Genomic DNA, 20,431 nt, shown 5'->3' with positions numbered 1-20,431 from the left:
CCCCTGCAGATGTTCCTCAGCCAAGATCAAAACTGTGGTGTTTGGGCTGTTTCCTGTGCTTTCCTGGCTCCCCAAGTACAAGATCAAAGACTACATCATCCCTGACCTGCTTGGCGGACTCAGTGGTGGATGTATCCAGGTCCCACAAGGTGAGGGGTCCCCTCAGCCAGGCTTGGCCTGCTGCTTTCCCTTATTCCTCTCCCCTCACCCACCCCTAACCTGTATGACCTCTGTCATCCTGAGCCTTCAGTTTCTTCGTCCCTGTAGGCATGGCATTTGCTCTGCTGGCCAACCTTCCCGCAGTCAATGGCCTCTACTCGTCTTTCTTCCCCCTGCTGACCTACTTCTTCCTGGGCGGCGTGCACCAGATGGTGCCAGGTAAGGCCTCTCCCCTCTCGGCAGCCAGGAGGACATGGCACATGAGGACGGGGAGTGTGGTGAAGGAGGTTCAGGTGATTTGCCATCTCATTCTCCTAGAGTTGGTGCTGGTCAGCTCGGGAGGGACAGTCACTGTGAGAGCCAGTCCCACATCTCCTGTGACCTTAGAGAAACCACTGAGCACCTGTGTTCTCAATTAGCCCAGCCTGTTCTGCCTCCCTCACTGGGCCGTGGGGAAAGCTGGGTGGAACAAGACACCCCACACACCATAAGGACTAAATAAATGTGAGAAACTACCATTCTAATGCGCAGGCTGGCCTACCAGGTCACTGTAGAGATATTTGGTCACAAGACCTGGTCACAAGACCTGGTCACAAGGCATGGTTTCTGGCTCAAGCACTGTTTGTATCTCCAAGCCCACTTTCTCGCGTGTCCAGTGCGATAAGAGTAACAACTGAGGTGAAAGCACTTTGAAAATGATAGCTCATGTGTAGATGTGAGTGGTTGTAGTTATGCAGGAGAGGAGCCTTGGAGGCGGGGAGCTACCGCCAGGGCTGGGAAGCATTCCTGGGCCCCTGTCTGGTGTCTGTGGACACGGCCCAAACCTCTGATTTTTGCTGGCTGGGTGGGGCACCACAGGTACCTTTGCCGTTATCAGCATCCTGGTGGGTAACATCTGTCTGCAGCTGGCCCCAGAGTCGAAATTTCGGGTCTTCAACAACGCCACCAATGAGAGCTACGTGGACACGGCGGCCATGGAGGCAGCAAGGCTGCACGTGTCAGCCACACTAGCCTGCCTGACTGCCATCATCCAGGTGAGGGACAGCCCCGCCCTGCCAGGGCCCGGACTCGGGATGGCATCCCTTTGCCCTGCCCCTGCCTCAGAGCCCCAGTTTGAACATTTAAGGCTTATCCTCCCTCTTCCCCATCCCCAGGGCCTAAAGGACCTTGAAAAGTCAGAGTATCTCCTCACCTGCCTCCAGGATGGACCATCCCCACCTGTTAAAACTGTCCTGAGCGTAACCAGTAAAAACCAGTTGCCAGTCAAGTCTGCCCTGACTCATGGCCCCCCATGTGTGTCCGAGTAGGACTGTGCTCCATAGGGTTTTCAGTGGCTGCTTTTCTGGAAGTAGATCGCCAGGCCTTTTTCTAAAGTGTCTCTGGATGGCCTTGAACCTCCAACCTTTTAGTTAGCAGCTGAGCACATTAATCATTAGCCCAGGGGCTCCATCCTGAAATTAGAGACTGTCAAGAAGACTCACAGCCTGGCTCTTCTATCCTTTCCAGTTCCCAAAAATTCTCCCTGCCCGCGCAGTCTTCCTTCCACTCCTTCTCATGCGCCCAGACTGCTAAGTTACTCTGATGCTCCTCATCCCCTTCCAGCCTGCTCTGCTCCAAGCCACAGCATCAGCTGCACAACATAAGTTGAGCTTCTGCCCTTGTTTGTGCAAAGAAGTCTGCTGGGCTTTATGAAGGGAAACGCAGCCTAATAGAATGCAAAAGTGGAGGCAGCTTCAGAGGGCACCTGTCATTGATTCATTCACTGGATTAATTGTTTTGGTTGTTTCACTGAGCTAGGAACTGGGCGAGGCCCTGGGATATAAAGATAAGTAAGAAAGAGCCCCAGTTCTCCGGGAGCCCACAGCCCAGCAGAGGAAGTAGCCACATAAACAGGTAAATGTGTATGTAGCTAGATAAGCGGCATAATAGAGCTTCATACAAACAGCTATGGGAACACAGAACAGAGGGTCAGGGAAGGCCTCATAGAGGAGGTGACATTTGACCTGAGTCTTAAAGGACGAATAGAAGTTAGCCAGTAACCAAATAAACATGTGCAGAAGGATGGTCCAGACAGAGGGACCAGCCCCAAAAAGATTGAGGCCTAAGAGTATGATCTGACTGGAGAAGGGCAAGGAGTTTGGTGCCTGGAGGAAAGAGGGTTTGGAGGGAAGAGGCCAAAGAAGAGGTGGAAAGGTAGGCCAGACAACGAAGCCCGGGACCTGTCCCCCAAGCGCAGGAAGAGAGCAGAAAGTTTGGCAGTTTACGAGGATCGTTCAGGCTGCAGAGAAGATGGTGGCTGGGAGGGTGGATTAGAATTGAGGCAGGGGACCTACTGGGAGGCTATGCAGAGGCCCAGACACGAGTGATGGAGTCACCCAAACCAAGGTGGTGGCAGTGGACCAGGAGATGGGGTGGAGTATTCTGCCGGCAGCATTAAGAGGGCTTGGTGATAGATTGGACGTGGGAGGTGAGGAAGGATGACTCCCAAGCTTTTGGTTGGGCAATTGGACAGGTGGCGGTGTCAAATTACTGAGAGGAAACATTGGGGGAGGACCTGGTTCATTTACAGATAAAGAAAATGAAGTCAGAGGTGAGCAACAAAGAGGCCTGCACCCTAAAGGAAGCGAAGGTCTGATGGCAAAGGTCAGGACAAGGTCAAGAAAGGCCTATCTCCCCAGAGCGAAGACTGTCCCAGGGCTGCATCCAACTCCAGCCCTGGGTTTGGGTGCGTAGGCTGTGGGAGCTGCTGACCAGCTCGGTCTTCCCCACCCTCTTCCTCCTTACAGATGGGTCTGGGCTTCCTGCAGTTCGGCTTTGTGGCCATCTACCTCTCTGAGTCCTTCGTCAGGGGCTTCATGACGGCTGCCGGCCTGCAGATCCTGATCTCAGTGCTCAAATATGTCTTTGGACTGACCGTCCCCTCCTACGCAGGCCCAGGGGCCATTGTCTTTGTAAGTCTGGAGACACACCCGCACAACTGAGAGGGGGCTCACGCAGAAACGTAAACAGAGTTGACTGCTTCAAGGAGTTGCGAGTTCCTCATTATGACGTGTTCTCAAGCAAGGGCTGCCTGACCCATTGTTCACAGAGAATTCAAGGGGGTTTCCATCTTGGGAGAGAAGGTTGAACACATGACCTTACAGGTTTGCTGAGGTTCTCTGCGGCTAATCCCTGAAGAAAAGGACATGGACACCATCCATCAGTACCCATTCCAGTGCTTTAACCCCTCCCTACCTGGGAAGTCCTCCCTTAAGTCTAGCCTCCATCCCTCCTCCTTTATTTAGAACTCTTTCTAGAGAAAGAAAGGGGAATTAGCACTGTCATCCCAACATGAGCAACTTTGGGAGAGGGTGCTAGAAGACAGAACAGTGTTCGTGACCAGGATCTGAACTCTTCTCTGGTTTGCCTCCATTAAGTACTGTTGATGAAACTGGGCAGGCACCCAAGGGTGGGGGTGGCACGGGAAGAAGGGTGGGCAACCGTGAGCACAATGCTCTCTCCCCCAGACCTTCATTGACATTTGCAAAAACCTCCCCAACACCAACATGGCATCGCTCATCTTCGCCCTCATCAGCGGCGTCTTCCTGGTGCTGGTGAAGGAGCTGAACGCTCGCTACATGCACAAGATCCACTTCCCCATCCCCACGGAGATGATTGTGGTAAGGACCTTGACTGGGGCTGGGGTCTTGGCAGGCCAAGCTGGAGAGGCAGTGAGAAGAAGAATCCAGCCCCAGCCCAGGCCAGGGAAGCCCCTACTCATCCCCAGCCCACTCACTGGCAGCCAATAGGACAGGAAGTCAGCAGGAAGCCATCCGGTCCCCCTGTGTAGGACCCCCATGCTTCCTGCTCCTCAGGTTGTTGCTGCTCAAGGAGGCAGGGGAGTTAGGTGTGGGACTTCCAGGGGAAAGGGAGTCTTGGGAGAGACCCTTGTGTGGCCTCAACTGACGGCCAGTCCCCATCCTCCACTTTGGGGCTTGCAGGTAGTGGTGGCGACGGCTATCTCTGGGAGCTATAAGATGCCCAAAAAGTACCACATGCAGATCGTGGGAGAGATTCAACGTGGGTGAGTCCAAACATGCCCAAAGCCTGGCCCCAGGCCCACCACACCCCTTCAGGGCCTAGGCTCCAATGACAGAGCATTATAAACTGTAGGACACTGATCACGCGAGAATTATTACAATTACTTAGAAGAGCCACCCAACCAGCCAATGCTTTCTGCTTAATGAAAACTCAGACTTAGCTGCCATGCCCTCCCCAAAGTCTCATGCAATCCACGCTGTTAAAGCAAAGTTCCTTGAGTCAGCCCCTTGCTGGTTCTTCGTCTTGCTCTAAGGCATTGGCTGTTGTTATCCCTGTAGAAAGGACTCCATTAGGATCAACAGAATTCACCAAGCATCCATCTGTGCCAACCACTGGGCCCCGGGTGGAGAGGGGCAGTGCTTGTCTGTAGAGTTGGAGCAGGCAAGGGAGAAAGTCCCCACAGCACTGCAGTGGCCTGGAAAGGGTCTGTGAACCAGTGATGTAAAGAGTCCAGAATCTGAAAAAAGGCTTGGTGGTACAATAGTTAAACGCTTGGCTGCTAACCTTAAGACTGGAGGTTAGAACTGCTCCACGGGGGATAGACCTGGCAATCAGCAACCCTAAAGTTTACAGCCTGGAAAACCCTATGGGGCAGTTCTACTCTGTCACATGGGTCGTCGTGAGTTGTCACCTAACAGCAACAGCGTACCTTCATTCGGGAGTCCAGAATCTGGGCTTCAACAAGCCAGGCCCTACCATTTATGGGCTCTATGATTTTTTTTTTATGACCTGGGACAAGTTGTTTGAGGTCTCTGAGCTTCAGCTTGCTCCTTTGTAAAGCAGGAACCATGGTGCCTACCCTGCAGGATTGTACTGAGGATTCAGACAGAAGGGGATAACTTATGTAAAATACCTGTACACAGTGGGGCCTGACTAGTGGGGTCGATGGAGGAGACAGCTGCCTTCCCCCTGCTCATACCCCCGGGCCCTGTCCCCTCTCCGGCTCCTTGGCAGGTTCCCCACTCCAGTGTCACCTGTGGTTTCTCAGTGGAAGGACATGATTGGCACAGCCTTCTCTCTAGCCATCGTGAGCTACGTGATCAACCTGGCTATGGGCCGGACCCTGGCCAACAAACATGGCTATGACGTGGATTCTAATCAGGTAGCTCCAGCCACCCCTGGGAGGGCTAGACAAGACGGGATATGGCCAGCAGAGACCAGGCAAGAGATATCTTGGGTCTCTTTGGGTTGAGATGAGGCAGGCTGTCTGCCAGCAAGAGGGGGGACCTCTGACCCCTCAAGGTTGATTAAGAATGTGTGAATTCATAACTATAGAGTCACTCAGAAGCTCAAGGTCCAGCTTGGGTGGCTGGCTGGTTTCAGTCCCACCCACCCCCTCCCTGCTCCAGGCTCAGGCACTGATTCCCTGGCTTCCAATCTTGCCCCCCCTCCCCACAGGAAATGATCGCCCTGGGCTGCAGCAACTTCTTTGGCTCCTTCTTTAAAATCCATGTCATCTGCTGTGCTCTCTCCGTCACCCTGGCTGTGGATGGAGCTGGAGGAAAATCCCAGGTGAGCCCAGTACCTGGGGAGTGAGATGGGGCTGGTGGGATACAGACCAATTGCCCCAGAGGAGATCAGAAACCCACAAGCCAGGCCAACTGCCTCCCCACCCTTCCTCTCTCCTCCTGACCCTGCACCCTACTCCACCAAAGTCCCTCTTGGAATAAATCAAGAGTAAGAATTCACACCTACCCCATATTCCCAACTCTCTCTCTCTCTCTCTGAATAGGTGGCAAGCCTCTGTGTGTCGCTGGTGGTGATGATCACTATGCTGGTCCTGGGGTCCTATTTGTCCCCTCTCCCCAAGGTAAGAGCCCAGCAAGATAACAGAGGTCAGGAAGATACTCGAGGGGGAATAGAGTAAAACAATCCCTAAGAACTACTGGGATTGTTGTACATATTATGAAGTGCTGCCATTGTCAAATTTAATCCTAATCACATTCCTGTGAGGTAAACAAAGTGGGGTTTATTCTCCCCATTTTACAGGTGAGGGAAGCTGAGGCAGAGAGAGTCTAAGTGATTTGCCCATGATGAGGCAGCTAACAAGTGCAGAGCTGGACTCAAACTCCAGACTTCTGGCCTCAGAGTTCATTCCACAATCTGTTCACAATTATCTGAGTGCCAGACTCTCTCATAGGCCAGTCAGGAGGTGTCTAGGGCTGGGGCTGTGTAGGAATGAGGGAAGAGAGGAAGGTGAAGGATGGGGATAGAATGGACCCCATGGCTCTAGTGCCTACACTCTCCAAACCTAAGATTGAGGCACAGAGTTGGGGGCTCTGCCAGGCGATTATTCTGGAATTCCAGCTCTGTCCTGCCAGGCTCCAGGTATTTCCAGGAAGGGCAGAAAGAAGGTGATACCCAATGTGACATGGGACAATGTTCTGCTTCCCTAGTCTGTGCTAGGAGCCTTGATAGCTGTCAACCTCAAGAACTCCCTCAAGCAACTCACTGACCCTTACTATCTGTGGAGGAAGAACAAGCTGGACTGCGTATGTATTGGGCAGTCTCTGGGTACCCATCCATACCCCTGCCCCCTCCTTCAACCCCAAAGCCATGTCAGTTCTCCTAACAATGATCCCTGTCATCTACTGCTCCCTAATTAGCATAGCATAGCCCAAGAGTTAAGAGTTACCCTATGTTCAAATCCCAACTTAACAATTCACTGGCTCAGTGACCAAAAGCAAGTCACTTAAATTTTATGAGTCTCACCTTCATATGGAAGGAAATGGAAATTTTTTTACTGTCTAGAGTTGCTATGAGGAAGAAAAGTAAGACAAGTAAGCAGCACATTGTCTGAATTGTATCTGGTGTTCAGAAAAAGTTATCTATTATTATTTTTACAATTTGTAGTTCCAAAAATGCAAAAGGACATAGTTTAAAAAAAAAAATCCAAGAACACAAAGCCAGAGGAACAGAGTCTTGAACACGTTATTAGACTTCTCTGGAGCTCTATTTCCTCATCTGTAAATTCCAGTGATAGTCATGGCTGCATTGTATACTTGTCCTGAGGATTAAATGAGATCATAATGGGAAAGCACCAAGTAACCATAAGGCACTCTGCAAACATGATAAATTGTTATGATTAATCACATCCTTCACTGCATCGTCCACTGTACAATAGTAATAAAGGCTACAGGTATTGACAACACAGCATTTTCCCCATTTAAGCCACACCACAACCCAAGAGAGGATTTACTAACCTCAATTAAGCATGATGAAACCAAGGCTCAGAGAGGTGAAGTAACTCATCAAAGGCCCCAGAGGTAGTAAGTGGTAGAGTCTGGATTTGAACTCAATATCTTTGACTCCAAACTTTTGAGTTATACCGTCTCTTATAGGAGGGAGGCTCACCAGCAAGGTGCAGAGAAAGAAATCCTAAAGCCAGGGAATTGACTGGTGCATCTGGGGTCCCCCAGTGAGTGGATGATGAGGACATGGAGAAAATGTATGTCCCAGTTCTCAGCCCAAGAATCTGCTTTTAACACACCCCAGCGATCCCTGTGCCATAGCGATAACAGTCTCTTATATTCATACAGTGCTCTGTGTCTCCATAGACTTACAGGAATCTGGACAGATTTAGTTTGTTTAGAGGAACGTGAGGGGCTCTAAAGGGTCCATGGGAGCCCTGGTGTGCAGTGGTTAAGAGCTCGACTGCTAGCCAAAAGGTTAGCAACTATGGGAGCTGCATCCAATCCCCTCCTCACCCACACAACCAAGCACCAGGCCGTCAGTTCAGGAAGCACTCACTGAGCACCTGTAGGGACATAGAGAGCTCACTGTTAGACAGAGAGAGCGAACTCACATTTATTGAAAGTCACTGGGTCTCCCTCACTTGGCTGTTGTTTTGTTAGTTGCCATCAAGCCAGCTCTGACTCATGGTGACCCATGTACAACAGAACCAAACATTGCCCAATCTCACGCCATCTTCATGATCGGTGTTACTCTTGAGTCCATTGTTGTAGCCATTGTGTGTTTTGAGTCTCCTCCAACCTAAGGGGTTCATCTTCCAGCGTTATATCAGTTTTCACTGGTTTATTTTCAGAAGTAGATCTCCAGGCCTTTCTTCCTAGTCTGTCTTAGTCTGGAAGGTCCACTGAAACCTGTCCAACATGGGTGACACTGCTGGTATTTGAAATACTGGTGGCACAGCTTCCAGCATCACAGCAACAAGCAAGCCACCAGACAGGTGGTAGATCACTAGGCTAGGTCCTTCATATAACACTTTTATTCCTTTGCTGAAGTACTGTAGGTATTATTACTCTCCCTTTTGGGTTAGAAACTGAGGCTAGGAAGTAGGAGAATCAAGTTTTGAACCCAGGTATATCTGGCCCAAGGCTCATGCTCTTATCATTATGCACTGCTGTCTTCCTGCATGCACTGGGGTTGTCTATTAAAACAATAGACAAGATCAGGGGCCACACGCAATCTAGGAGAAACGGGCAAGTGTGACTGAAGCACAAATTCGTAGAACATCGCAAAAGTGCAAAAAACAGAAAGGGTGGATCTGAAGTTGTGCTAGCAGAGAAGGGCTTGCTGATCCAGGAAGGCTTCCTGCAAGAGTCAGCCTTCTCCAGGCCTGCTTCTGACAGCTCTCTCCTCACAGTGCGTCTGGGTGGTGAGCTTCCTCGCCTCCTTTTTCCTGAGCCTGCCATATGGTGTGGCAGTGGGCGTCGCCTTCTCTGTTCTGGTTGTGGTCTTCCAGACCCAGTTGTAAGTAACACCCTCCTCCCACCAAGGCACAGCAGTAGGGTCCTTAGTCCCGGCTGCCAAGGACCCCCATGCCCAGGCCTGGCCCAGCCCACCAGGCTCTTACTCCTTCTGGGCCTGCACTAGAGGTGCTGCCAGGCCTGTAGGAGAGCCAGCCCAACCAGGACTGTGGGTATAGGCTGGGCTGTCTGACTTCCCATACTCTGAATACCCAACAGAAAGTCATTATAGTCCCAGAGGGCTGCTGGGAAGGGACCAGAGAAAGTGGGAGAAGGGCAGGTGGGTGAGACTCATTCTTTCCAAAGGCACTGCCAGAACCCCAGTCCCCCCAGGGCAACACCAGGCCATGGGACAGCTGCTGCGTCCTTCCTGGACCAAGATTAAGTAGTGAAGGGCAGGGGCACCAGGGGGAGGGATTCAGGCCAGGGAAAGGATGCCGAATGTTAAGGAAGCCCGCTCTTCCCTTCTTGACAACTCAGAACCAGCAAGTGATGACTTCAGGGGCCAATTAAGGTTGTGACCTTGTGTACCCCATCTTCTGTCCTGATCCCCCATCTGGGAGCTCTATCAAGGGCCTGCCTGTCATCCCCTTGTTACACCCGAACCACCAGCCACCAGGCATGTACCTCCAATGCAGAAAGACGAGCAAGCCTGGGAATGAAGAAGGGCCCCCTCCTGGCCTGGCCCTACAGCCAGCTCCCCTCCCCAGCATCCTTCCAGACTCGTATGCCGTTAGCATTCTCTTAGGCTTTTCTTTTCTTTCTCCTTCCAGTCGAAATGGCTGTGCTCTGGCCCAGGTTATGGACACTGACATTTATGTGAATCCCAAGACCTACAATAGGGTGCGTAACCCCAGCTTATGACCTCCCCCTTTTGCCCTGTCCCTACCCTGAGGTGATGAGTTTGTGTTTTTAAAGCCAATAAAGACATTTCTGCTACCTGAGCCCAGTCTTCCATCACAGGTCCGGGAGACTGCAGGGGTTAAGATCGTCACTTACTGCTCCCCCCTCTACTTTGCCAACTCAGAGATCTTCAGGCAAAAAGTTATTGCCAAGGTGAGGCCCAGCCCTCTGACAACCAGAGGGGCTGGGCAAGGATCCAGCCCAGAACATGGGTGCAGAGGGGGGCAGGTTGCTGAGAGTAGGCCACTCCTAGAGAGATTGGAGGTCAAGGTTGCTGTTGGCTCTCTCCCCTCAGACAGGTGTGGACCCCCAGAAAGTATTACTGGCCAAGCAAAAATACCTCAAGAAGCAGGAGATGGGGAGAAAGATGCCCACCCAACACAAGAAATCTCTATTCATGAAAACCAAGGTAGGTAAACTGAGGCTCAGAACAGCCCCATGCCCTGCTACTCTGCTTATTTTGTATCTTGTCCCCTGGTGTCCCACCTCCCAGCACCTTTGAGGCAAAGACAGAAAGTCTCTGAGGCCACTTCCTGGTAGCCACTGGGCAATCTTCTTGAGTGAGGGCCTGTCAGTTTCCAGGGTAGCCACTGAACTCCCATGACAGCCCTTCCCCACTTTCTGGCTAAGAGGGCATGGCCCATAGACCTATGAACAACCCTGGATGAAGAGATGCAGCGAATTAACTGGGGTTCCCAGCAAACCCAGAACTAGCCAGGCTGGGGTAGGCATGGGAATTCTGGCGAGACACAGGCAAAAAGAAGTTGAGCTGTTTCCAAAAAGGTTTCCTCCCAGAGCAGAGTGTTGAGGCTTCAGTAGCTCTCTCAGAAGGCTCCTCCCCCCTCGTCCTGAGTTGTAGGAGGCCAAGCTTGCAAGTCCTGCCTAAGGAACAGGCTATGGGAGAAGCCTTCGCTATGGGTTTTCAGAGCTGAAACCAAAGGCTTTTGGGTGCCCTCCACCACCAAGCTCAGTTACTTACCACCACCTCCACTCCACTCCACCTCCACTCTCCGGGCCCCTGCTTCAACCACAGCAGTCATTCAGTTTACCAAGCCCTGACTCTGGACCCCACCCCCACCCCTCCAGACTGTCTCCCTGCAGGAGCTCCAGCAGGACTTTGAGAACGCCTCTCCCACTGACCCCAACAACAACCAGAAGCCCACTAACGGTGCCAGCGTATCCTACATCACCTTCAGCCCTGACACCTCCTCAGGTGCCCACTGTGAGCTACCAGCCTCAGCTGAGTCCCCCAGTGACACCCTGGCCAGTGTCCCACCCTTTGTCACCTTCCATACCCTCATCCTCGACATGAGTGGAGTCAGCTTTGTGGACCTCATGGGCATCAAAGCCCTGGCCAAGGTGAGGCCCTCAGAGAGAAGAAGCATGCGCACAGCCTGCTCCCCCCGACTCCCTTTCCTTGGAGCCCTCCCTTCCACGAGCTGAGCGAGGAGTCCAAAGACTCTTCAGGGTCCCTCCTTTGCCCAGACACAACCAGGATGGTATGCTCTCTGCGGAGCAGACCCAGCACAGCCCTGGAGAAGGAGACCAGAGCTTCAGGCCTCACTCTTCCACCTGTCTTAGCAGAGGTCCCCAGGAACCACGCCCCCACAGGCTTGCCCCCAGGCTCATGGCCTGCTGCTCCTTCTCACACTCACCCTGCACCCTCAGTCAGCCAGTTCTGGCCAGCCTAGGAGAGGAGAAGAAATGATATCAGTTCCCCACACCCTCAGGCCAAACAGGCAGCCCATGAGACACCTTGAAAAAATGTATCAATCTGATAACTTTTAAGTGGCCACCTCTGAAGGCAGGGAGTCGGCAACCCTCAGAGCTGGATCAGACAGAGGCAGCTCAGGGAACAGAGAGGAACAGAGAACATACAGGGTGACGTCACCATCGGCCGGCCAGCCGGGCGGGCACAGAGACACCTGCTCGCCGGTCCTGGGCCTGGAGTCCAGGCTGACCTTGGCTGAAGTGAAGCCCTAGCCTTCTCTAAGCCTTAGTCCTTCCCTGCGGGCGTCTGCCTGAAGCCACAAAGTTGGAAAAGGGGTGAATTCTGGGAATCAGACTACTGAAAGGAAAGTTCTGGCCCCATAAGAAGGGGCCGTGGTGATTTTAAGTGACTACCAAACTGGCAAAGCGCCATTTCCGTCCCACTCTGCAGAGGAGCCCTCAGCCAACACTCCAGAAAGAAGTGGTGTGCTTGGCTGCTATTTTTATCTTTGGCTCCCAGGGCCCTTGGGGTTGCTTGTTTGTTTGGCTTACCCTCTGAAGTTCATTTTGTGAATCACTTTTGAGACCCACTCAGAACATTCTTTTTGTCTCTCTTCCCAACCACCCTCCCCAACACTTCTAGTTGGGCTCCACCTTCGGGAAGATCGGTGTGAAGGTCTTCTTGGTGAACATTCATGGTAAGAGGACATTTAGGGGACTGAAAGGCTGGCGGGGGGGGGGGGGGGCGTGGAGCCAGGTTGGCGGGATGCTGAATAATGACAGAGGGATGAAAGCCCCAAAGATTTCCCCAAGCTACTGCCTGTTCATAAGAGCATAGGGGTATCAATGGAAGCATCACTTTTGGAAGTAGATCACAAGGCCTTTCTTCCAAGGCATCTCTGGATGGACTCAAACTACCAATCTTTTTGTTAGCAGCTGAGTGCATAACCGTTTGCACCACCCAAGGGACTCCTTTGCAACCACCCAGGGACTCTGGAAACATCCTTGTTGTTATTGTTAGGTGCAGTCCAGTTGATTTCAACTCATGGCACCCCCATGTGACAGTAGAACTGCCCCATAGGGTTTTCTAGGCTATAATCTTAATGGGAACAGATCACCAGGTCTGTCTCCTACTGATCTGCTGCTTAAGTTCAAACCGCCAACTTTTGGTTAGCACCTGAGTGCTTAACCATTGTGCCACCAGGGCTCCTTGTAAGCATCCTAAAGGTCTCAATAACAGAGTGAGGAATCAGATGCAGAACCTGAGAAAGGACAACTAAGGTTCTAAACTGCCCCTATCAATAATTTGCCACGTGACCTTGGCCAAGTTACTTTATCTGTCTAGGGATCAATTTTATTCCTACATAAAATAAGAAGTTTGACTAAATGCATTTGGGGGTTCTCTCCCAACCTGGAAGTATGGAGCACACATATCAGTTTTACATGCACACAGTCCAGAGGGTACAGGTGTAGGTTCACATCATTAGAATGTACGTAAAGGACACAGACACGGAGCCACAGTGAGCGCACACGGATACACAAGAGGGCGTGGAGGGGACACACACACCCAGCTTCAAGCAGAGGGTCAGGTCCCTCCCAGCAGGGCTGCCCAACTTCCCAGCTGGCCTGAGCACCTCCCAGGCTCTGTGGGGACCCTGCTCACGAAGCACAGTTCTAGATGGGAATGACCTGCTAAGCATATATTCCAGAGTTGGGATCCGCGGAATTCCTCCAGCGGTTAAGAGCTTGGCTGCTAACCAAAAGGTCAGAAGTTCGAATCCATCAGCAGCTCCTTGGAAACTCTATGGGGCAGTTCCACTCTGTCCTATAGGGTCGCTATGAGTCGGAACCGGCTCGAGGGCAGTGGGTTTGCCACCACCTCCCCCCCCCCCCCGCCCACTCCTTCAGCAAAACATCTCTAGGATTTGAGGAGAGGAAAGACTGCCACACACACACAGGTGAAGCTGCGGGAAATGTCTAGGTAAACAAGAGGCAGAATGGGCCCTTAGGGGATGGAACTGGCAGCAGCCTCCTCAAGGACTGTTTAGTCTTTCCCTCTCCAATCACCACAAAGAATCACTTTCCTGAATCGAGCTGCTTCCTTCCGCCCAGGGTGGAAGATTCAGCATCCTCAAGCTCATGATGCCCTCTGCTGCTCAGGGTGGGTATTGCAGTGCCCACGGCTGTTGGATACAGCCAGAGTACAAACCTCAGGCCTCTCTCTCCGTCCTTCCCTCCCTACTGTGGTCTCACCATCCTCCGCCAGGTCCAATGCACAGTGGCTGTGACCTTCATAAGGTGATCTTTTTCTCTCTCTAGCCCAGGTGTACAACGACATTAGCCATGGAGGTGTCTTTGAAGACGGGGGTCTAGAGCGCAGCCACGTCTTCCCTAGCATACATGATGCAGTCCTCTTTGCCCAGGCAGGCACCAGAGATGTGGCCCCAGGACACAGCTTCCAAGGGGTAAGGCCCGTTGCACCTGGGGAATCCTAGGCTCCCAGGGCACCGAAATAGCAGGACTAAGAAGCATCAAAAAGAACCCAGGAGAAGGTTTGAGTCCAATGCCAGTTCAGTCATTCGACTTTCCTAAATCTCAGTTTCCTCACCTGTAAAATGGACACTGTGAAATAACGTTACCCACTCGACAGGGTTTTTCTGTTTTTGTTTTAGGATTAAATGAAAGTTATATCTTTTACGTTACTTGAAAGCACTTTAGGATTGCTGGAGAGAATCACAAATTCTGTATCGATGTTAATTAATTTCCTGACCTCAGGAAAACCCAAAGCGTATTTCTGCCTGCTGTCCTGGCGTTGCTCACCTCTCCCCTTGACTCTCCCTAAAAGAGGTCTGGGGAAGGGTGGGGAGTGTCCCTGCCTATTTTAATTCAGTGGGCTTAAAGAACTCAGGCTGGTGACGATAAAGAGGCTGGGTCCAAGTTTTGTCTCAGCTTCTTGACATTTAATTTACTAGCTAAGTAAGCAGCATGCAATTGAAATACAAACAACACTGTCTAGGACTGCAAAACGCTGGGGAGTCAGAACAAGCCTACCCCATTGGGGTCCCTGCCCAGGCCTCACAGCCACTCCCCTCTCCCCAGGGCCGCTCCCAGCTCAGCCTCTGCCCTTGACCTCCCAAGGCTTTGTTTTTGCCCCAGCCCTCGATAAAAACCTCTCCTGCCCTCTGTGTGTCCTAAGAAAGGCCTTTCTGGCCCTAGACCAACCATTTGCTCTTTGTTTAAAGCTCTGGAGAAAGTGAAGCCATTTGTTCTCTGAGCAGAAATGCTACCCAGGAAAACACAGGGCCTTGGCTGGCGCCCTCCATACTCAGAGGGAAACTGGGGGAGCGATGGGCTTTCCTGCTTCGTGAACCTTGACCACGAAGCAAAGAGAGGGAGATGCTGGAAGAATCATTATTTCACTAATAATTTTCAGTTATTACAGTTTATAGATCATATTCATATATATAAATCATATAGAAAATATAAAAAAGATTTACATACATAAAATTGTATATTCATATATAATTAGTATATTGTTATATATAATTACATAATATAAATTCTTAAGGAGCCCCAGTGGTGCAGTGGTTAAAGAGTTTGGCTTCTAACCAAAAGGTCAGCAGTTCAAACCCACTAGCTGCTCTGTGGGAGAGAGATATTCATATATATAAATTATAGATATTCATATATATATTAATCTCTATTTCCTGATCTGTAGAATAGGGAATTGTATGTATTTAAATATATAAATTATATACAGAGAGAGAGCAAGAGAGACACACACAGCTTTTCCACATCGTGGGGTAAGGCCAGCAATGAGAGTTTGATTGTCCTGCTTTTACAGGTGAGGACATGGGCACCCAGAGAGGGGAGGCGAATTCCTCCAATGCAGGCAGCTAGACAAATGTGCCCCATGAAGGCGGGCAGACGCCGATGCACACCTGTCTGTGTATTTTGTGAGGCAGGTGAAGGAGGTGTGGGAAGGGGCAAGAGGGCGAGTCACACAGCAGAAAACATGGTGACCACCTGGAGTCTGCCTCTGTCCTTCCTGCCACACTGTGCCAGACTGGTGTCATGTCACTGAGCTTATTCTGCACCGGTTTCCTCCTCCAGGCTCCAGTGGACCCCGAGCTCTCTTTGTACGATTTAGAGGAAGACAGCCCCAGCTACTGGAACTTGGAGCAGGTGAGCTGAAGGGGTGCTGGGAGGATGGGGGGAAGGTGCAGGTAAGATAGGAGGAGATGGGAGAGGAGGGAAGGAAGGAGACCCTCTCAGACACAAGGTGTTCGCTGGGCTCTCACTTCCAAGCTAGATCTTAATTCTTCTCACTCCCTGAAAGGCATCATGGGGGAAGGGAGAGACACTGGACCAAGCCCTGGAGAACTAATATCTGTCCTTAACTCTCCCATACGTCAGCTACACGATGTTGGGCCAGCCACACTTCACTCCACTGAGCTCCAGCTTTTCTCATCTGTAAAATAAGGAAAATATCAGCAATACTTGTCCCGTCTACAAGACGAGTGGGGGATTTGTGTGTTCTTTCATTAATTCAGCAGGTATTTATGGAGTGCCTACTACTACTACTGACATAGTTCCAGGGTGGCCACACAGCAGGGAACAAAATAAACAAACACCCCTGCCCTCGGGAAACATACTCTGGTAGAGTCAGACAAATGCCCAGGGCTCGTGTAAATTATTAGTGCCTGTGAAGAGGCCTTAAGAGCTACACGCTTTGCAGATGTGAGGGGTTCCTGTCTTCACAGGCCCCGAGGCCCTGATGTGAACATTAGCACTAACCCAATGCCCCGAACTAAAAGAAACCAGATGACTAGGTTTAGAGACATCTGGCTTCAGATCCATTAAAAATAATTTCTTCTTGTATCTCTTCCCATTCTTTTTGGCCTTGAGTTTTGCAGTCTCTGAGAGTGTTTATGGTACATGGGAGACATTAGAAAATAGAGCTGGAGCCACAAAGATATGGCAGGCTGATTTCTGTGCCCCCAGAATCTCTATCAAAACCAAAAAAACAAACCCATTGCCTTGAGTGGATTCCGACTCCTATGTGTTAAGGAGTAGAACTGGAATCTCCTCTCAAAAACCTAGATAGACCCAAAACAGCTTATCAGAGCAAGAAAGGACTTTAGAGCTAATCCGCCCCACTCCCTCATCTTTCCTGATGAAAAATTTTAAGCTAAAAGGGGGAGGAGGAATGTGGACAGTCACACACACAGGGTGGGGGGTGGGGAATATTCTCACGTCACCACTCTACCGGCTCACCTCTGTGGCCACTGGCCCTGCCTTAGCCTGTGCCCACACACACCCTCTCTCTCACACACACACACACTCACATACTCATAGAAACACACTCACACTCACTCACAGATGCCCACTCACTTTCTTTCACACACACTCACATACACACTCACGACGCCTCTTCCTGGCCAGTGGTCCATAGAGTCACATCTTGGCTTCGGCCCTCTAAACCCATCAGGTCTAACGCCGCTCCCCCTCCCTTTCCCATGGCCCCTGCAGGAAATGTTTGGGAGCATGTTTCACACAGAGACTCTGACTGCCCTGTGAGGACCCGGCTGGTTCCCAAGCTACCTCCACAGTGCCTGGCACCTGGGACTTGATGGAGGGTGAGCACAGAGCCGCAGGGAGTGGCGGGTAGGAGAGACTGCATTCACCAGGACTTTGGCTCCTCTCTACCCAACTCCTCCTCCTCTTCTCTCCTTCCCCTGCCTCCCTCCTGGCATCTCTAGAAAAAGCCAATCTCAGCAGCATGGAGAGACTGCTCTTACAGGAGTGAGGGCCTGGGAACCCATCTCTCCACCCTACCCCTGACCATCAGGGACCTGGCCAGCTGTGAGCAAGCTTCCTGCCCCCTCCACTGCACCCACCCAGGCCCTGCCTGTGACAGCTGACAGAATCCTGAACTTCTAGGGTTCTAGAGTGAGCCAAGAACAGAAGAGAAGGCATGACTGTGCTGACTTGGAGCATAAGCCTTGACGGTATCCTTGGACCTGTGTGACTTGGCGGTGGAGGATGTCAAGCTGCCACAGGGTACAGGTACCCTGGCTGCAGCCATGGGGATTCATAACCACCAGGCACTGAAGTTGGTTAGGACTCTGTGGCTTACCCCCTCCAGCTGCCCCAACGGTTCCCCTGGCAGCTCCTCACCCCTGGAGCCACATCCTCCCCACCAGCCTGGAGACTCTGTCCCTTTCCTCTTCACCCCAAGGCTGCTGAGACCTCCACTGCGATGTAGCACATACACTCTAGCTTGGGGAGTGGCCAGAGTCCTCAAGACCACCAGAGCTATCTCTCCAGGGCCAGCCCCCACAAGGCAGCTGTCTCAGCCTCCTGAAATATTAACGGTGCCCCTGCCCTCAGGGGCCACACCTTCCTCTGGAGGCTGGGTAAAAACCAGAACCAAACCCACTGCCGTCGAGTCGGTTCCGACTCATAGCGACCCTATAGGACACGGAAAAACAGCCCTGTAGAGTTTCCAAGGAGTGGCAGGTGGACTGGAACTGCCAACCTTTTGTTTAGCAGCCGTAACTCTTAACAACTACGCCACCAGGGAGGCTGGGTAAGAGGAACCCAAAAAGGGAGAAAATTCTGCCACTGGCAGAATCCTCTGGCAACCTACCAATAGTTACCAGTCATTTTGCACAAAGGCTTTTGGAAATCCCTCTTTGTACCTGAAAGTGCCAACCCAGGGCAAGCTGGTGGGAGCTGGGTTCTAACAGTTCCCCTGACCTCAGGACCCATCAGGGAAATGTCTCCTCTCCTCAGAAAATCTGCCTTTGACTTCACTTGGGAAAGACCCAATCATTTGGCTTATCAGCTCCTGACCCAGGACCGCCTTCCAAAGAGGATGCCCTCTAGGGACCAGCTGAGTCCCCACCTGGGTGCAGACCATGGAGAGGGGCTGATCCAGGTGGGGGGCTTGCTCCTCAGGGATTCCCTAACAAACTCAGGACCTGGGGCCATCAACTTCTAGGAAATCCGAGAATAGAGGTCAAGTTCTCTGTGTATAGGGAGGGAACTAGAAGAAACCCCATTGTTAACTTGAAAATAAATAGGTTCCACGTGCAAGCGTTTTGTAAAATTTCCATGCAAATCCACAGAAAACCTTCTGGCCTCTCCCCACTGCTTCTCCCAATCTCCTTCAACTTAACGGCCCGTGCCTTATCAGGTTGGGCTGACCCAGCCTGGAAAAAGTGGCCCATTCCTACCTTCTGCCTGACCTGTATTGTATGTCTGTGTGTTGAGTGAACCAGTCTGCTAGCAAGTCTTCTAACAGGAGTGGGTACTGGCAAAGGGCCAACACATTCTTGGCCTAAGAGTATTGCTTCTCTCTGAATTCATTATGCCATCTGGCTGCCAATGGAACTCAAAACTTGGAAACGGAAGACAATGTTATCTGGGATTCACCATGCCCAGCACCCAAAGTGCAGATTCCAGGAGGACAAGAACTTTAGCCAATGACAACTCACCCTCCCCTACTCCACCTCCTTCAAAGTCCAGCTGAGGCCCAGGAGTCGGCGGTAGGTCACAGAGTCTCCAGACATTCCAAGTCAGAGGCCCCCTTTGAGCCAAGTATCTAGACTTCTTCAGGACTTGATGAAGTGACCATTAACCCCTAGGCCAGCCCCGGAATTAAAGGGGCTTTTTGATTCATGACATGGAGTCGGTCAGGGCTTAGGGGGAATCTTACAACATGCCCAAGGGTATAAAGTACTTACAGAGCTCACTGTAGAGGTAAGATTGGAAGCACATGGGGCAGAGGAGAGACATCAAAGAAAACTTCACTGCTGGAATATTTTGGAAAGAACACAAACAAATTCACATAGACCACTCTTCTGGACATGATAGAGGCAGGAGGAGGGAGCAATATAGCAAAAGAATCCAGAATTTCAATGCTTTTGAATGTTCTTACTGATACTAACCTGTGATGACGTTGTTCCTGGGGCTGACCGGGACTCTTGAGATATTTGTGTAATTTATTTAATTTAAATGCCATTCTTCTTTTGCTCATTTTGGTAATAAAGTGGTTTTGAAATGTGAATCAATGGTGTGTTTGAGTGGTTTTGTGGAGAGGCAAAAAAGAACCACCCCCACGTAGTCTTGATTAGTGCTATCCCGATGAGGGGGGAGCAAAGAGGATATAAGATCTCTTCATGAGTCTCCCAGCTCCCGTCTAGCTATTAGACACTCCTGGGAGTGAAGAAGCTTCCAGGACCCAGCTAAAGAGCCTTTAAAGGTGTGGGAAACGAGACAGGCCTGAGGGATCCACATACTCGGGATCGGTTCCCAGAGTCAGCTCTGGCTTTTATGGCTATGTTGTCGTTATTAATCAGCTCCAATGGTGACTTTATATATAACAGAACAAAATATTGCCCAGTAGTGTGCCATCTTCATGATCATTGGTATATTCGAGTTCATTGTTCTGGCTATTGGGCCAATCTATCTCCTTGAGTGTTTCCCTCATTTTCACTGACCCTCTGCTTTACCAAACATGATGTCTTTTTCTAGCAATTGATCTTTCCTGATGATGTGTCCAAAGTAATCCTGTGAAAGTCTTGCCATCTCACTTCTAAGGAACGTTCTGGTTGTGTTTCTTTTTAGACTGATTTGTTCATTCTTTTGGCAGTCCAAAGTATATTCAATATTCTTCATCAACACTACAGTTTGAATGCATCAATTCTTCTTCTGCCTTCCTTTTTCGTTGGGTGACTATAAGGGAAGTTAAAGTCCCATCACCCCTTCTGATCACCCTTCTTCACTCATAATTCTTCAACATTCATGAGATGTCTATTAAGGATGAGTCCCAACAATATTCAGCAAACTTTCAGAGTCCTTAG

General features: G+C 50.9%; 1 protein-coding gene across 3 annotated transcripts in view; it reads left to right on the top strand.

Moving 5' to 3' along the window:
- Positions 1–19,629, top strand: part of SLC26A9 (solute carrier family 26 member 9) — a 30,473-nt gene extending 10,844 nt beyond the window's left edge. For 2 of the 3 annotated variants that reach the window (XM_049858090.1, XM_049858091.1), the window contains exons 3-21: positions 10–149; positions 268–378; positions 1,018–1,193; positions 2,946–3,110; positions 3,666–3,818; positions 4,140–4,222; positions 5,194–5,341; positions 5,638–5,751; positions 5,972–6,049; positions 6,636–6,731; positions 8,846–8,952; positions 9,722–9,791; positions 9,912–10,004; positions 10,147–10,260; positions 10,938–11,210; positions 12,205–12,259; positions 13,881–14,026; positions 15,675–15,746; positions 17,094–19,629. In XM_049858090.1, coding sequence (XP_049714047.1) covers positions 10–149; positions 268–378; positions 1,018–1,193; positions 2,946–3,110; positions 3,666–3,818; positions 4,140–4,222; positions 5,194–5,341; positions 5,638–5,751; positions 5,972–6,049; positions 6,636–6,731; positions 8,846–8,952; positions 9,722–9,791; positions 9,912–10,004; positions 10,147–10,260; positions 10,938–11,210; positions 12,205–12,259; positions 13,881–14,026; positions 15,675–15,746; positions 17,094–17,141 — 2,242 coding nt within the window. In that variant the 3' untranslated portion in view covers positions 17,142–19,629. The remainder of the gene's footprint in view (positions 1–9; positions 150–267; positions 379–1,017; positions 1,194–2,945; positions 3,111–3,665; positions 3,819–4,139; positions 4,223–5,193; positions 5,342–5,637; positions 5,752–5,971; positions 6,050–6,635; positions 6,732–8,845; positions 8,953–9,721; positions 9,792–9,911; positions 10,005–10,146; positions 10,261–10,937; positions 11,211–12,204; positions 12,260–13,880; positions 14,027–15,674; positions 15,747–17,093) is intronic. The other variant, XR_007513819.1, reaches the window with a different exon arrangement.
- The last annotated feature ends 802 nt before the right edge of the window (positions 19,630–20,431 follow it).

The sequence above is a fragment of the Elephas maximus genome, chromosome 18, assembly GCF_024166365.1.
Source record: "Elephas maximus indicus isolate mEleMax1 chromosome 18, mEleMax1 primary haplotype, whole genome shotgun sequence".
Classification (NCBI taxonomy): domain Eukaryota; kingdom Metazoa; phylum Chordata; class Mammalia; order Proboscidea; family Elephantidae; genus Elephas; species Elephas maximus.
Note: the sequence above shows the minus strand (reverse complement) of the source record. Positions and strands in the feature narration are given on the sequence as shown.